Source organism: Bombus impatiens, unplaced genomic scaffold (assembly GCF_000188095.3).
Source record: "Bombus impatiens unplaced genomic scaffold, BIMP_2.2 scf_0166, whole genome shotgun sequence".
Lineage (NCBI taxonomy): Eukaryota > Metazoa > Arthropoda > Insecta > Hymenoptera > Apidae > Bombus > Bombus impatiens.
Window position 1 is genome coordinate 219,066 of NT_176585.1, and position 18,415 is coordinate 237,480.

At 40.4% G+C, this 18,415-nt stretch overlaps 1 protein-coding gene across 5 annotated transcripts in view; it reads right to left on the minus strand.

Moving 5' to 3' along the window:
- Positions 1-3,925: 3,925 nt before the first annotated feature.
- LOC100740132 (basement membrane-specific heparan sulfate proteoglycan core protein) overlaps positions 3,926-18,415 on the minus strand; it is a 180,890-nt gene continuing 166,400 nt past the window's right edge. For 2 of the 5 annotated variants that reach the window (XM_024366012.2, XM_024366010.2), the window contains exons 4-8: positions 15,531-15,741; positions 13,007-13,066; positions 10,069-10,219; positions 9,220-9,380; positions 3,926-4,297 (exon numbers count right to left, since the gene is read on the minus strand). In XM_024366012.2, the coding sequence (XP_024221780.1) occupies positions 4,197-4,297; positions 9,220-9,380; positions 10,069-10,219; positions 13,007-13,066; positions 15,531-15,741 (684 nt within the window). In that variant the 3' untranslated portion in view covers positions 3,926-4,196. The remainder of the gene's footprint in view (positions 4,298-9,219; positions 9,381-10,068; positions 10,220-13,006; positions 13,067-15,530; positions 15,742-18,415) is intronic. The other 3 variants (XM_024366011.2, XM_003487606.4, XM_024366013.2) reach the window with 3 other exon arrangements.

Genomic DNA, 18,415 nt, shown 5'->3' on the forward strand with positions numbered 1-18,415 from the left:
ATAAAGTTTAAATTGCTAAATATCGCATATGGCTACTAGTAACCTTTCACCATATTAGGAAGAATCCTAATATGTATGTAATATAATATAAGAATCCTAATTAATTCCGAAATTTTTCACTTTTGAAGCTTTTTTTATCCGCTGCTGTATGAGCCAATGCATTTTACTGTCACTGTAGATTACTTGTAATTTTCTAATTTCGAATAAATCTTAATACGCTTATGCGAATCGTTGATAAATTCTTCCTTGGTAAAATTACAATTTCAAATGCTTGTACCTATGACAAAAGAAAGCAGAGTTCACAGAAACATAACTGTAAGGGTAGAAAAGAAAATTCCTGTCGATGGAAAGGGCGAGAACATCAAGGGATGTAAAAAGAGTAAAATGGAGAAAGGTAAGTTTCGGTAAGGGGAACGAAACTCGGAATGGCACACGTTTCCACCATTTCATCCCTTCTTTTTCCCTTGGTCGATTCAAGGGTAGGTTCGACAGGATCGCGGCGAGTGATTGTATCGAGTCCTGGGCTACCTGAGACCTGTACGCCGTTATTCACGCGGCGAATAATGTCGAGAGACACTTCGGGACTCGGTCGATTGTTTTTCGGCGACGGGCGAAATTGATTACTACGGTGTCTGGGGAAATATGACGTAATGGCGCTTTGTCGTAAGCGTATTATCCGGGTGTCCTCTTCTTTTCTGTAATTTTTTCTTTTTTTCCCTGTCGTTCTTTCCACGAAACCAGGCAGGCTTGAGAGATTGAATCTGAAAATGTTCCGAGGAGAATTTGACATTTGCGAGATTAAGTGATACTTCTTGCGGTTGCGTTGCCGTTGACGATGATAAATCATCGGGATCGAATTTTCGAACGGTCGGTATCGTCGGAATTTTTAGGTTGAGTACCATCGATCACCTTTCTCTTTTTTTCACCCTGCTCTCTCTCTCTCTTTTTTTCTTCTATTCTTTTTTTCTGCTCTTTTTTAAATCGTCGATGCTGTTTGGTAACCGTTCGGCGTGCTACTCGTGCAAATAACAAACTCGTTTCCATCGTTGCAGCGAGAAATTGCGTCGAACGATAGGCAAACGCTCGAGCAATTTGCGTATCGCTTCGGCTCGGGATAACGTCGATAAGAAATGTACTATATACAAAAAGAACGAAAGAAAATATATGCAATATAATGGAAATTCATTGTTAGTCCCGGGGATAAGATAAAAATGAAATGCAAGAAAAGAAACAGAAAGAATGAAGAAAGGAGGAAGAACGTTGAGAAACTGATATTGAAATACGGGAGGAACGAATTGTGACAGCCTGTTTTATATCATCATTACATTTATTGAAACAGTATTCACGTCGATGAATATCTTTACAGTATAATAGTCTGTACTCGTTTGCCGCACTTTACCTCTGCCACTTTGATTTATGCTGACGTTCCTCTATAACATGGTACATTATCGATTATGAATTTTTTTTCTGTTTTCTTTCTTTTTTTTCTTGTTAGTATGTACAATGCGATCTAGGCTTAACTATAAATTGTGCAACATTTCGTAATTATGCGAGTCGCGGATATCGATTATCTAGTGACACAATTAACGTGTAACGTTCTTCTCGATATTTTTCTGTTTCTTTCTTTGATTATCAGCGATTAACGCGTGCTTCGAGCGAGCTACACTTATCGTTTCATCTTTATTTTCTTCGCTTTATCTCACGCGTGAGACCGTTATCGATGCCACGTGGAGTGTTGACAATCTCTATGTAACATCGAACCTAGATCATTATAACCGAACACCATTCCAAAGGAACGAGACTCGAAGGTGGTCCGGAACAAAGTATTGAAAAATCGAAGGAAATTCACTTTTTTTATCGATAACGACGATTTCCACTTCTCTCTTTCCTGATCCAACATTATTTAAATCGATTAACGTCCATCCCGATAACACTATTTCCCTTTGAATAATAATATCACACGCGGAACAACATTCAAAAATCTGGCGTCTGACCGATCGTTTTATTTCTCGCGTCTCGTTAAATTGTTCCTTTTTTCTTCTTTTTATCTTTCTTTTTAAGTAACCGCATTTAACTGTTTACTTTAACGCTATCCTCACGCGTCAACTGCAAAATATTGTCCTCTCACAACGACATAAATTACCGTATAAACTATACAAGAAGGAATAATATATTATATCGCGAACCTTCTGTTTCATATTGTAAAATCCGTGCAACGTAACACCGTGAATGCGTTCTAGCAGTCTGTTCTACACCGTACGTCCCAGTTTCTCGTCCACGTGGTACAACATTATAAAAAATCTATTTTAGACCTATGGTTAAGTCGCATCTTAATTCGCTATGCCGTTTATGATATCGTTTTTCCTTTACTCGTTACATTATTTTATCCGTAGTAAATCTACTAATTAAAGTTACTATCGTCGTGTCTTTAGACCTCGCGTTATTCTCGCCACGAATATTCTAAAGAGAGGCTGACGAATCGACACACGATGAACGAACAAAAAGGAGTAGAAAAACTTGAATCGCGAGACTATTACGAAACAATGAAAATTTATCTCTTACCATCGTCTCGATAAAGTTCGTATTTGTGCCATCTTCGAATTCGATGCTTACTCGATAGCAAATTTTTACACGCGTGTGCTTCTTTTCTTTTCGAAGTCTTAACAGAATGCTTCTCTTTCGCGTAACGAATATCTATTAGCGATACTCTTAAATCGTACGCATACGTTATCCTTCGTATGCCTATCTATACACGAGTCCTATATTTAAGTCACGTTCGTAGAATTCGTAATTCTTACAATGTAATTCTCAGGGAGAGTTGTGATTGCATCTTCTTTTTGATTAGACGTTAAGCGATAAACCAGCGACCGATCGATAGCGACGAATTGCAAGTGAAAACGATGAAGAAAAAGAAACGTTTCTTCGAAAAAAAAAGGTACCAACGAAATAATCGCGTTTCCTAAGAAACAGAAAGTGAGCAGATATCGTGAGCAACAACGAATCGACGCGCTTACTCCTCGTTTACCGAAGTTTCTCGAACAAACAGAAACATATCGAGCGTGATTAATGTATTTATTCATTGCTAAAAAGAGCGATGACGTTTTACGCGTCGATGGAAAACACACTTCGTCGATCAAGAATCGAACGTCGGTTTTGATTAAATTACAGTGATTTCGATGGGTCCATTGGATGGACGAATCAGACCTGGGCAAACTCTGAACGATCTAATCCCACGATCGACGATAGAAGTTCCATACACGTTAAACGTTCCAGAGAAAATCGAAATATGTGGTTCCTTTATGTACAAACGTTGCCCAGGTCCGACGATGTTTCTTCGAAATTCTCGATCATCACGTTGTACTGTACAAACGAAGTCGTGACAAATCCTATTTATTGAACGACCTTCTTCTTTTATATACAGAGAGACTCACGCCACCTATACGATTTAATGGTAATTAATCGACTATCCAACGTTGGATTGTAAATCATTGATTTCGCTTGTTTTCGACTGTTCGAACAGTCTATACGACGAATCTGTATCAATCGTTTAGAGTCAACGAGATGGCTAAGTAAGTACGCTGGACACACTCGTTCATCGATCGCATCGGTTTTGCAGCCTCGCAATTCTCACGAGATTCTTTGAATACCGTCGTTGTGTCGGTTCAGATTCACAGAGACCACAAAGCGAACGATTGTCTTCTTTTTTCTTTTCTCACACACGATACTTGCGAAGGAATCACACGGCGACGTGGACCACGCGTGAATGGGTCAACGTCGACGGAAAATTGCTAGAGAAATAGACATAGGAATAGTTTATGTGGAATAAATTTACGGTAAAAACGTACGTGTGCAAAGTCGAGCTCCACTTCCGTGTCACTGTGTTTATCACACATGGCCAGATCCACTGCACTTTGTCCATGCCTAGGTCCTTTCTTTTGTTTTTTTCGTTGGAAAATCTCCGATGATCTCACGCGTTAACAACGCCAGTCACGTTGCTATTTAAAACGATATCTCGCGTTCTTTCTTTCGTGCACAATGACCTCCGTATGCTTCCTAAAGGAGAACGCGGTTTTCTTCGTTCACGTTTTACCTTTTCAACGATTCCTGGTTTCGGTGATACATGTTTGTCTCGGTACACGAAACGAGCTCGATCAGACCGTGTGGCTTGGAAGTCGCACGATTCACAACGATACTGCTCACCTTAGCAGATTCGATATCACCAGGGTAAAGGTCGCTAATAAGATGGTCGGCGTAACGCCGCAACTTCCGCCGTGTTGCATCGCCGCAGGATGTTCGCCTGCAACAGAAAAACGTCTCGCGTTATTCTCCAATCGTCTTTCTATACACGTGTTTCACAGATTGCGGATGTTTATGTAAATTTATATGATTGTCGATATAATTAAAGGAAAGAAAGCTAACCAAAGATTTCTTTCGCTCGTTAAATATCGTAACGAGTATTTTATTTCATAATATTTTTGCGTTTCAGTATATAAAAAATACGTGCATTGTAGTTTTATAACTGCAATTTTTTCACAAATGCATAAACATCCACAATCTAATTGACAAACATTTTCCAAACACGACAGATAGCAAAGCAGGCGAAAGTTTCTTGCAGAAATCATAGAAATCTACGATATCGCGTTTTAAAACATTTTCCCCGTTTTTCGCATGATTGTGCTCCGCAAGAAAATTATAATTTCATTAATTCATTGAGGGACAACGTTTTGCTTGTAATTTCTTTCCTCTTTAATCAATTCACATTATTGAATGCCAGTGAATTGATATCGTGGTTACCGGAGAAAATTCCAAGAATATTATGATTCGTTAAAATGCCAATAAAATTTCAAAATCTTTCATATAACACACATGATATATTCATAAAAGGATATTTCTACGGATATTTGTCAAATAATTTCGTGAGCAATCGTGGATTCGTCGTTGAATTCTTATCGGACTGCTTCAAATAAACGTTACTAAATTACTTTGCTGGAATCGTGCAACGGCTCACAGTTCCATTTCAATTAAGGAGTTTTTCACTGATAAACGTATCCCAGAGCTCAAATATTTCCGATTTAGTACGTTTCGAAATCAGCAACTTGTAATTTTCTCTTCCTCTAAAAATCAAATACACGTTGGTGGGTAGTACCTAAAATTTATCTGCAATTTTTTATCAAAAGCGAGAAACACGTTGATATGCAGCGATGTTCGATTTTCCAAACCGCAGCGCTGCTTCGAAGCGTGGAAAACACGTGCAGAGCGGCGAGTAAATATTAGCGGAGAATATTTCGAAGAGAAATGATTGAAATCGCTATATTTCTCAAATAAAACTATTCCTATCTGAGCGATCGAATTATTTAACAGCCAAGGTGCGTCCATGGAATTGAATAATTATGATGCCAGATGTAACCAGCCACGGAAGCAGCAGAAAGCACGAGGCCAACAGAAGCGACGAGGCAACGTTAATCACGAACTATCCCCTCGGTTCGGCTGCCCGATTTCCATATATACATTTCATATATCCAGACAAATGTTAACGGTGTATCGGCCGGGTGAGCGTTGCCGATGTATACGCAGCATCCGGTGGTAATAAAGATAATCACGACCGGTGCACGATGCCGGTGCACGCAGGTCTTGTTACGAATAGTCGTGTTCCTCTCGTGTTTCCAGCAAACGTGGCCTAACATCGTCGCGATTTACGACCGAATCGAAAATCTCATTCGGCCGATTTCGAAGGGCCACCATCGCCTGTGCCACGCTGTGCTAACGAAGCTGGCGTTTTCGTCGAAAAACGACATCGTTCGTCGTCCAGCTCTCGGCTTGGACCTCGTAATTGCGTTAATGCGCGGATAGTGCGCTCCTCTACGGATAATCCTCGCGGCTCTGCGCGCCGGTTTATCGCGAAATAATTGAAATTTGCGGTCAATTTTGCCGAGTAATCAGCTGCGTTTGAAATAACGTCGATGCTATATCCCTCGCTCGTACCGGCACGATTGTAAATTAATTATGCAGACGAACTGCGCCGCATTAATTTTCATCTGGCATACCGGCGCGAGGTGTTCACGTTTTACTCGGTCGCGAATCCGCACGGGGATTCCACGTCTCTACGACGATATTTGAAAGGGAGATTGATTCTGTTCGTGCTCCCTGGGTCGATAACAAAAATATGTTCAGTTGAAATACGTTGATAGGATCGTGTATGGCTAATCTTGACGTCATAATGCGGATCATATCGATTAGCATCTTATTGTCAGGTGAGCGAGTCGATCAATTATATGTGGTTTTTGGCTCGGTGTAATATAGGACTACTCTTTAGTAGTGAAAGTAACGATATATCTACTTTTTCATATATACTTTATATATGTATATTATATAATAATTTTATTGATATATAATTTTATATCACTCGGTAGTGGTTTAATAGAGAATAATAAAGAAAAACGAGAAGTAGAAACTGATAAATAGTCGTTTGACTGCAAAATAAGGTATGCCCACTGTCCAGACTATAACTGAACCTCGTTTTTTTACGAATTTATGGAAAATCTTACGCAAAAATCCCATAGAATTCGTGTGATATAAAAAATATAGAAAACGACGCACGTTAGAATGTTCGGTAGACGAAAAACATGTTTATCTATCTTTCGTTCTTCCAATCATATTGATAGAAGTATGAATTTCCGTAAAACATTCGCAGCCTAATTTTAACGCTGCTTAATTGCTCCTTACACACTTCGCCTCTGGTAATTTCGCTAAAATGGTGTGCAATTTAGGAGCCGTACAACAGGCGCGGAGAGTGAGTCGTCAAGTTGCGTGGCGTGACGTGTTCCAATCCCGGTACTTTCTACACGAATGCGTGGTTGGCGCGAGCCGCGCCTGATGATTGACAGACTGGATTGGTGAAGTTGCCGCGCAAGATATTGCATGTGTTATCGCGAATGTTGCCGGCTGACAATAGATCAAAACCAAGTGTACACGTGAGGGAGGGGCCGAGTACTTGCCGCGGCCCCCAATATACGAGCCTGTCAAACTTTATGACGAGGGATTTCGATGCTTGATGAATGAATATGTCTCGTCCCTTTTCCACCTAGCGCTTCCAGGAGCTCTCCTCTTGGCGCGAGCCATTCAAGTTGCATCTCACGATACTGGAGGACAGCCATTGTCGGCGAATTTGTCGAACAATCGCGGCGTAAAGGGACGGCGATACATCTTCGACGTCCAACCCGCCGGTGGGTGGACAAACATGGCCACGTTCCATGATTCTCAAAGTGTCAGACGAATAGTTCGATGGTTCCATCGCGTACTTTAGGGAAATAAAATTGATAGGGAGTTCGTGCTTTCTGTTGTGGACACGCGTGTAGCTGCTTTCCTATGGTATGCTGGCGGACCCTAGATTGATAAAGAATTTCCTTTAATATCTGTATTATATGAATTATATGACAAATTCGCGAATACACGCGGATATTTAGAAATATCTATTATGAATGTGTGTATTATGTGCGTTGTACGATATATTTTGAAATTTTACTAACATTTTTCTGAGGCTGATGGATTAATATGTAGGGAATTTTATATCAAAAACTTGCGACCTAATTACGAACACGTATTGGCTAGTATTAATTTTATAACCTTACAGAACGGGAAAATAGTTTTTGATATTTTATTCCTACGTAAAGTTATTGGCATTACACAGCAATCTAGAATTAATATTCCATCTAAAAATTCCAAATGTATTATTTGGAAATGTTTCAATTGGAATGTATTATTCTTGATAATGCGGCGAACAAGTTACAAAGTAAATTGTATATAAAGTAAAATTTGCAGCTTGCGTAAACGGAAATTGCGTTGAAATGCATGTTCGAAACGATTAGAGGATCGTTGCGGGTTTATGATAACAATTGGACTGTGTGACTTACGTAGATTTAAAATATGTTATTCGTTATAACATTTAGTGAACAAAGCGTTGCTATAAAGAGCCGGTCTTGCATAAACAGCCACAGTCTAATAACAACGATTCATATCACACTGCAGATTGAATGTAAAAACTACACACAAGCACAAAAAGCAGATGACGTGGAAAATGATCCTGCAATTTTTCTATGCAGTATACAGATCTTTCCGAAATTTAGCCTTATTTCCTATTTCTCTCATTGTATTTTGCGCCAGTTTTCCAAACCTATGACGATTTCCAAATTTCATTTCCTTTTAACGAGAGCTAATGCTCGCTCGAAGGCAGAGATAGGATGTCAGAAGACGTTCCGCGATGCGTGTCGATTTAAGAAGCGAAGGAAATCGCGCGAGCGTTGAAATGCTCGCGATTTAACCTGGCAGCGGATGCTTGTCGATTTTTCCGCACGATTTCACCTTTTAAATGCGTTTGCTCGCGACGTTTATCGAAGGCCGTGTGCATGACGTAACAGAACGTTTGAAATGATGCCCGTATATCACTGGCAAAAAATAAGAGAAACACGCGCCTAAAAATGAACACGGCCGCGCATTGACGCGGCGTATTGAGGAAACTGCTATAGAGATTCAAAGCAAATAGCATAAAAATAAATCGACGAGGATAAAATTTCTCTGGATCCGGATAAAACGTGAATCAATAAACGGAGAGATATAGACGGATGGGTTTCGATTCTACGCTCAAGCTTCCTAGATGAAACGCGCCAAACGCTTTCACACCCATTCCTTTTCGAATCAATGTTCTAAGTCATCCATCACGTTTCATCACCCCTTGGATGTAATTCGCTTGATAATAATTAAATGAAACAATTGAAAGTACGTTGTAATAGCCGATGGATTATTATAATCGAATTGCTGATAAATTGCTAATAAACTCTCTTGTGTCGTGCTGGAACATCGAAAGCGATGAATTTCTGGCCTCTCTGAAAATTGATACGAATAACGCGGTCAAATTCCGTTGGGATGGACGCGTTAACAAGTTGAAACGATATTTCGGAGGGGGGGAGGGGCGGTGAGGGTGAAAAAGAATCGTGACGAGGTTCTTTTAGCCAGGATAAGCGGCGTTACAAGAAGAGTGCGGATCAATATTAAGAAACTTGTGTGTCACGGCGCAGCTACGTCTAGGCGCAAGACTGATCGTCGCTCTCGAGTCCCGAAGAAATTAAGTTAAGCCATGACGGAGTAGGGGACGAAGGGAAAGGGAACTGGTGGGCCGGTCGGCGGGGGTCGAATGAGAGTTCAGGGAATAAAAAGGGCTCTTACCATTCAGCACGTGGACCATTACGCTGGCTGGATTCGCGTTGCTGGGAATGCAGGTGTAATTTCCGCTGTCGGTCAATCTGGCTTGTGTCACCAGAAGTCTGCTCGTCGTGCCGCTTTCCGTCTTCTCGGTCTCCAAGGAAACCCCGCCCCTGCGGTGAACGCTGAATTATCAAAGATACTTTGCTTCTATTCACCGCGCACACGTTCGCATTTACGTTTGTTAGAGGATGTTGGTGTATTTTCTAAGGGTCGTGACGGCCGCGTTACACCAACTTGGTATAACGCGAGCGTCGAGATGCACCGAGACGCGACGGTTGTCACGTTATCGTGTTTTGTCTCCGTGTTTCCAAAAGGAGAAACCGTTTGCCCCTTTGCCGGTGCTTGTTCGCCAGTTCTCTTCCGCTATTTTCCAAAAGTTCCGACTCGCGAGACAAAAGACCATTTTCCAGACCATTGCAGAAGCGAGAAAGTCGTTGAAAACAAAAGTTACCCGAATTAAGATCTCTTTCTGTGTGAGATCGAGTCTCGTACAGCTTTCTTGCTGAATCTGTTATGCGACCGATCCACCAAAGCGACAGAGATGTTCGTGGTGGTCGAATATGGGCGATGGAGGGTGCACGTTTTCGATGCATCTCTGCTATAGGGTGCGTGGTAATAATCGTAACGTAGGTAATCGAACGGAAGCAAATAGATTCTCGCACCACTCCTCTACATATTCCTTTTTGGCGGGAGTCGCGGGGCAAAATAGAGAGAAGAGAGAGAGAGAGAGAGAGAGAGAGAGAGAGAAATAGAGAGGGGAGTAAAGGCATTACGGAGAGAACTCGAGAACTTGATTCTCGTGGCTTGTACCTGGGACTGTCGAAATCCACCACAGCTCCTCCGTGATGCCACGAAACGCTGCTGGGCGGTGTACTTTGCACATTAACGGTGCACGTGAGGCTTATCGTGCTACCCTTCTTCACGTAGACTTCTTCCGGACCCAGGATTTTCGCCTGAGCGGCTGCAACACACATCGGAAATCGGCCACTTAAACATTCCGTCCTCGGTCCCGCTTAAATTTCGTTTATTCGTTCTCTTTTCTCAGGGATACTCGCGGATACATCGTGGTGTCTACTCTGTCTCATGAATCTTGCAGATTCCCTTTAAAGCGTGTCCCCCAAAGCGACATCGAAGTCAAAACACGACACGCGGTTACATATTTCAAAATTTACGGTGCACGTGCAGCCGCTGCGTTTCATTTCTCGCCTGTCGAGTGGAGAAGTTTTTATAATTGCGGATATTTGTCGGACGGTAACAGAGTTAGAAATAGAACGTCGAAACGTTAACGCCAGAACTATCAACTGTATATTTTGTTTCGTATTTTTGTAATAGACGAAATTACGAAGGTTTCATTTGACAAAATTAATATCAACGCTTATTCAGGTAAAAACGTGATTATACGATAGCGAAGATATAATAAAATGAGGGATATGAAATTCTGTTTTTCTAACTCGTATAAAATAGATAGTATTCATTTCTAAATATCATTATTCATAGTATCATTATTCTGTGAAATGAAATATTCAGGAACTGTAATAAGTGTTCAAAGAATTTTAAGCAGAAATATATTCGAAATATATAAATGAAAAATAATTTCAATTAAATTGTCAGTAGTTCTTGCATCTGTTTATATGTTTGTCGCTGTATACCTATTTACTTTTCTACTACTATTTCCATTGTAATTATCTATAGTATATTTGATATGTCTACTACACTATAATTTTAGCATAGTATATTTGGTACGTTTAATACACCAGATAGTTCTAGTGTTAATGAGTAAACCGTGCGTCTATTTGTGGAAACGGAAAGTCGGCATTTCGAATTTCACGGGATTATCCCGAATCGTTCTGTAAATTGTACGTAATCGGGGGTGAATCATAAGATCCGGTATCAGCAAATTGTGGGCGAATGAACTTAAATTCGGCGTGTGTAATACCGTATGCAAATGCTTGCGGGCGAGTGTTCACCAAGTTGGTAGCCGTGCTCGTGTCTAACATTCGAAACGAATTTCGCGGAAGTTTTAATGGAACTTCGAAGTTGAGGTCGGTGAAAACAGAAAGGAAAAACCACAGCCGAAACTTACGTTGTTGCCGTGAATATTTTAATTGCTATGGAAGTAGAGAGATAGAGATAATCAGAGCAGACTAATTAGGCCTCGTGTGTTGTGCACGTAAAAGCGTTCATAAAATAGAAATTACTATTTATTAATACTACAGTTATGGTTTCTACGCAGCTTGACAAAAGGATCGGGACCATGCCAAATGCCACGCGAAACACCATTTCGTGCCATGATAAATGCACCAGAAAACCTTCCCATTTATATGCTTTTTGTCTCGATGCAATCGCATTCCTCGAAATGGGCCACGGTTTATCTCGAAACAAAAAATCTACTACCTTGGCCGATCGATAAAGTCAAAATAAATCACTCACCTCCACGGTACATTCTTCGTACAAAAGATAAAAAAGAATTACCCTAGAAAAAAATATATACCTTGGATGTTCCAATAATGATACAATCGAAGAAGGGAGAAGAAGGGTGGTTCAACGTGGAAGAATAGGTTGAAAATGTAGAATAATATTTTTTCGTACGAAGCTTTGTTTTCGGGAAATTCAATTTTTAATATCTTTGTTCGGCATTTATATGCCGGGACTTCCTCTGGCACTTGAAGAATTAAAAATGCAAATTAAGTTGGAGACTGTGTAATAATTTCATTCAGAAATCCACCATGGACAGTGTTTTAAATTACTTTTGTATTACGAAAATGAATTTGAGATTTCTTTCATATGAGTTGTTTCGAAATAGATTTTTCATTTAACAATGAACTCAATAATATAATAATGCAAATCATAATACAAGTTTGACAAAATATAAGTTGATATATAGTTCCATTCACAATGAAATAATAATGGCATCAGAAAAGCTAGAACAATTATAGCAACTGAATGGTCTTCCAAAACGTTACGTTACTCTAATATCGTTCTATCAGTTCTATAAAAATTAAGCAAAGAAACACAGCGCCACAAAAGTGTTGCTAAAAAACAGTATCGGATAGAATAGTACGAGTATTGAAAGTCAATTTTTTCGAAAACAGATAGTCCTACGAAAAACGTATCATTTCATATAGTCGACTTATTCTTCGCAGAATATCACCTTCCTATTAATATTCTAACTATTGGCACACTCCGTATGTATGCATCTACGGTAATTAAAGTCAAAACGCAACAAATTATCGAACATCAAAGCAGAAGCATAACGAAGTGCAACCTGAAGCAGCCACCCCAAGGCGGGTCGAGCACGTGCGATTATTATCCCTTTAACGTATCTCGTTGCATTACAAAGTTCATCAGACTGGATTATTCCGCGGGCACATAATTCCGAGGCAATTAGAAAACGCGTGTCGTCGCATATACGTGGCTGGATTCCAGGTCAGCAGGTGTGACGATCAGTGAAACGGATTCCCTTTTACTAGTTAATGTCAGCTCGACCAGCCCTCGTAAAACAAAACCATCCGGTACTGAGGGGGTTGAATTAATTAACATTAAACGGAAGGTGGACGTGCATGCACTGATAGAGCACGAGCCGGCATATACAGACATGCTGGCCACATGCACAGTGAACGGATTTTATATATATATAGATATGCAGAGGCAGCCATCCGGTGATCTACACACTGGTCGCAATAAAACGTCTATAGCAGCAAGTTCAACAGCTTGGAAAAGGAGTTCTGTTCTTGCGTGATTCTCTAACCTGAGTTGAACGTCCGATGAATGGCGTTCGGTGTGGTGGTGGCGGGGACAGGGGCACTTTCTGGAATGGGAGGACAGAAAAGATATCGAGTTAATCGATTTCGTCGAGAGAGATCTACCGTTTCGTGGGTGGCCCGGGGATTGAATTGCCACCGAAACCATCCTGATATAGGTTACGTTCGCTGTTCAACTGGTATATGTATATGTATATAGGTATATACAACACGTACGTATGCATAGCGCATCGTTGTTCATTCATGGCGTTCGTGGCCCCTTTTCTTGTCCTCAGTAACGGCCCGTCGTTTTCTTCTATCGTGATAACAGCTTCGCAGCTCCTTTACCGGCTATGTGAATTTATCTTTCCCGTACTAGTTTTCACGGCGAGTAAAGTTTGTTTCTCGGTGAATAATTTGACGTTGAACTAATTAAAAGAGAATCTTAAATATTTTTCCTTCTGGCCGTTTAACCCATTACCACGTATTTATCATAATATTATAAGTTCGTCAACTCTTTTACATTTCATAAAATCGTGAAAATCTAGTTGGAAGAAATAAACGGCGAAAGAAATATTAAACGAACGCTTAATGGAATTCCCATTCGTACTCAGGATATTAGAGGATAGAATTCGATAATAAAAATTGATTGAAAACGATCGCGAATGAAACGATGCGTTAAAGCAACCTAGATCCCTAGTGGTTTAAATAATATGAATAAAATTTTGAATATTCAGGGAGTATGTAATTCTAGTAAATTAACTGCAACATCGTCGATTTTCATTGGAAAAATCGATGCCCGCCAACTGACGAGCAATTACTGTTATGCACGCACGTATGCTGTCTCGTGATAGAGACAGATACACGCAGGAGCCACGAACATAATTAATGAACAGCGTTGCTCGTGCACGCACACTCTTCGGAATCACGTGAATCAGTTTACGTGGCAATACTCAAAGAAGCTATCTAATTAAACTGTTACCTGGAAATTCTCGATCCACACTGACGATCGAGAGTCAATGGTTCGCGAAAAACTTCGAAACATCGTCGAATTATATTTATGAAAATAATGTAATCAGTAAGTCAGTCGATATTAAATTATCGTCATATAAACTGGATAGCTCTTTCATCGGATTATTTGCATTTAATTTACGTATAAACATTGTACATTGTTATTCATCACAAATCATCAGTAGCGCGATTAATTGCGATAAAGCGTGATGATTAACTTTCGTAAACGTGTAAAGTACTAAATAATTGATGCTCGTTAACGCGTAATAGTGCACTGCACAGATAACCCGTGGAACATAAAAAGGAGTCGAGTATTTGTAACTCGATAAAGTAACGTAATTACGTGGAACTTCGATACAAGTGCTAATTGATAACGAAAATCGATAATTAAACGGAACAAACACGCAGATGAAAACAGGGACAAAAATACGCGAAAAATAAATTATGCAAACGTGAACAACGTGTCAGCATTCCTTGGTAACGTTCCATCGATCACGGTTATTTGTTCACAGACACTAATTAAACTACAGAATTTTATGCATTTGTGAGAAATTTAAAGATACGAAAATCCATAAAACGCGTCTGACGCATACTTTTATGAGACAAACATGAAGGCAATAAATGAGGAGGAAAGATACTCGAAAAATAGATCACGCGAACGTGCTAACATCGTTTGATATTGATCCATTGATCTTATAGCGGTGACTCGAACATACTTAATAACGCGAACAAGCACGATGCTCGATAATTCACAAGGACTTTTAATTGACGCCGTAACGTCAACCGCTGTTTGTAATCTAAAGTGTTGTCGTAGCGGCGTGGTTGCAACCTGCGCTCGACGTTGACAGCACCATCAATTAGGCGAATTAATTGCACAACAGAAGTACTAGGAGATGAAATCGACGGCTAGTAGGGCACGTTTATCAGAATATCCCGTCAGATACAAAATACGAACGAAGGGGTTGGATCGAACGTGTGAGAAAAAGAAATGTGAAATGGGGAGGGCCGACCTCTTTAAAATGTTAACGTTTCACGGTAACAGGCATGCAAGCGGAAAGCTTCAGTCCCTTTTCTCATGCTGGTGCGTAGTCAAGGTACCGGAAGTGTCTTTCCTGATCGACCAGGTGGTAGACACGTACGCAAACATTAAGAAATAGTCTCTGTTTCATCTAGACTCTATTACGAAGTAGTCGAATATTTACAGCGGTATAGAGGTTTTGTTTCGTCAATGGAATGACCAATCCTTTCGCGTAACTTTTTTACGAATACTTTCTACCGATCTATTGGAAGAAAATCTATTGCGAGATTAATATTTTATATGACATGAACGAAAACACAAGCAAAAAGGACGATTATTTCTAATGATAAAAATTCTAGACAAAATTCTTCTCAATTCTACATAGTCGATATTCCATCTCTACTCAGTAACCACTTGAATATCGAACTGAAATTTTCTTGAAACGTGTCAAGTACGCGAAAGGATTGATCGTAAGGATAATGTTAACATAACTGCAGTTTTACCTTCGACTCTCAACACGAAGGCTAAATTCAATTTGGGCTCGGTGTTAACCTGGCATTCGTAAACCCCAGCGTCACGTTGCTGAACGTAATCGATCTTCAACGTCCATTCGTCAGATGCTTCGGGATGCTTCACGGAGAATCTTTCGTCCCCCGTGTACGCATAGATGGACGACGTGAGTATGTGTAAATCTCTTTTACGTATCCAAGACACCTGAAAACAAAATAGCGTTGGTTGAGCATCATTGAAATTTCAACAAAAGTTTTAGGACCGTCGACGTTACTCGTTTCCAACATCGTTCTCGTCTCGACGTTTCAAAGGTATTCTCTCTCATCAGGTCGGAGAAAGCTTCTTCTCGTTTCCACGAAAAGATTTGCTGCACGCTTGATCCGATTCGATCGACCTAGTTTTCACGAATCACTGTAATTTGTCCTCAGCTAGATCAGTGGATCCAGAGGTTCTTCTAATTGCGTAATTTTATCGTTAGCGATTGGTTCCATTGAAAGTAGTTCCAAGGAAAGGAATGTTAATTTCTCATAAAATTGTCCATTATTGACGATCGATCGATAGGTAACTAATTTTACAATGGTAGGTCGAAATAACAAGAATGTCGATGAAGTGGACGTAACATTTAACAGATTTATATAATACATTTGTTAAATCTATTAGCAGCTGTGTAATAAAATTTCTATTGATCTGACAGAGCAGTCTCTGACGTCTCAGCAAAGTATAATAATACAACTACTTTGTAAGGTGTAACATATATTTTTCTTTAGTTCAAGTCAAACCACAGACGAGCCACTATAAGTATATTTAATAACACATATTTAATACAAATCTGAAATTCGAAATTAAAAAGAATATTGAATTTCCTCTTTCTCGTGTCTTTTTTTTTTTAAATAAGAGATTTCAAATATATTCGAAATTATTTAAAAAATCATATTCACGCTGATCGTAACTCAGGCACATAAAACCCGATAAATTATACAAACTCGCTCTATCAAACGGGTAATCTGATATATGACTTGCAATATTCAAAAATATTCATCGGCGATTATATCGTAATCGAAATTGAAGATTTTATCAGCGGCATATTTGAACATGTTATCGGCGAATAATTGGCTGCGTTAACGACCGCAATGAATCGATAGAGACGTTCGACAAATTTAATAAAGTGGTCCTGATAATTCAGCCGGGTATGATCGCGGTTGAAAAATACCCGAAATTTCCCAAGCTTTATCCGCTTATCGACATTTATGGCTGATCGTTAAATGTCTCCCGTAGACCGTCCGACAATTACACAAGTACGTGACGGTCGTACGACGGCCGTTCCTGCGCCAAAAGTCACCCCTCTATGGGTTACCCCTCTTTGGAAAGCGTCGCGCGCTTATGGATGCCGGTACTTCTAACCCCAACGACGGGGCTCGTTAAACGTATGTTCACCGGGAAGAAGATCTTCTCACCCTCGTTAATTATTCTCCACTGCATCCTTCTGCGACATACAGAGAGACACAGTGAATGGAACGGAAGGGTAGTCCCACACCGGGAGCCGAAGAGAAGAAGGGGGTTGAAAACGCAATCCTTCTCTGTCAAGAACGAAGACGTCGAAACGTTTGGATCCCGCGAGAAGTTTTCGACATCAGACAGTTCGATAAGGATTCCTCGTTTCGCTTTACGACCTTCCAACCCCCACATAGTACCGACCACTTTCGCGAGATTAATCGGAATATCACGTATTTTGATATCGCCGATGTTTATCACGCGCCGTAACCACGACGAATATTTTCTAGACAACCGCGTTAAAATTCGATGCGGAAATTAAACGACGTTAGCACGTCGTTCGGAATAATTCCGTTTCCGATCGAATCCGCGAAAATAATCCGTTCTCCCGCGAGATTCGAATTTGCGGGGTGAAATTTTTTTTCCCTATGCAGAAAATTCCTCTCCGCCGTGGAACTCGCGTTATTTTGATACGAATTGAGGCCGCGTTTCACGCCAGAGATGTTCCGCGAATTTATTCTGCGAATTCGAGCACCCGTAACGAGCGATATGGAAAGAGGCGGAGAAACACACAGGAGAGATAGAAAACGAGAGGACCGAGGGACGTTGCAGAGAGATATAGAAGGGAAAACGCACGACAGAGACGAAGAAGGATCTTTTAAATATAAATTTCGTGCACGAGCATTCTTTATCGTCGCGTAATCTTTTCTACGAAAGAGAAGAGGAATAGGCCAGTTATCATCTCGCGCCTTTTACATCTAGCGGACTAGCTCCACCGGGGAAAATTAAATATCTTCTAGCCCTTACGTCAGCCATTGCCCTACGGGGTCGAATATCTTCGTAAGTCAGCCACGGACATCTTATAGTTTCGAACTCGCCTCTCGGCGCTGAGATTACACGGTGGAGAACAAGGATGTTACGTGCTCTACGTGTTATAGCGGAATTTTATCCCTATTAAAGTACAACGAGGCGAGAAATCTGCGAATAGAAGGAACGTGCTTTCTGGGTGGCGGCGCTGTGCTTCAAACATTCCGCTTACGTGGCAGCGTTTTAATTACAGGAATATTTTTCTAGCGGGGAAGACGGCGGACTGAATACAAAAATCTTCGCGCCCGGTAAACATAAATATCGTTTGAGTTTTATGGGGAAATGTAATGCAAATTCCACTGCACGTGAAGTTTCTTTGCTCCCCAAGTTGGAATTACAGTTTGCCATAGTTCGGTTAGCACGGATCTGATCACGAATCAACGATCCCTTTAACGTTCTTTGAATCTCATTCAAAGTAGTTCAAACTAATTTTTCTTTTTCTCTTGTAATAAATCTCTATACTCTCGTGAAAATTGTTCCGACAAAGATTTAAGTCTCTGTTGAAGGATCAAGCTTGAAA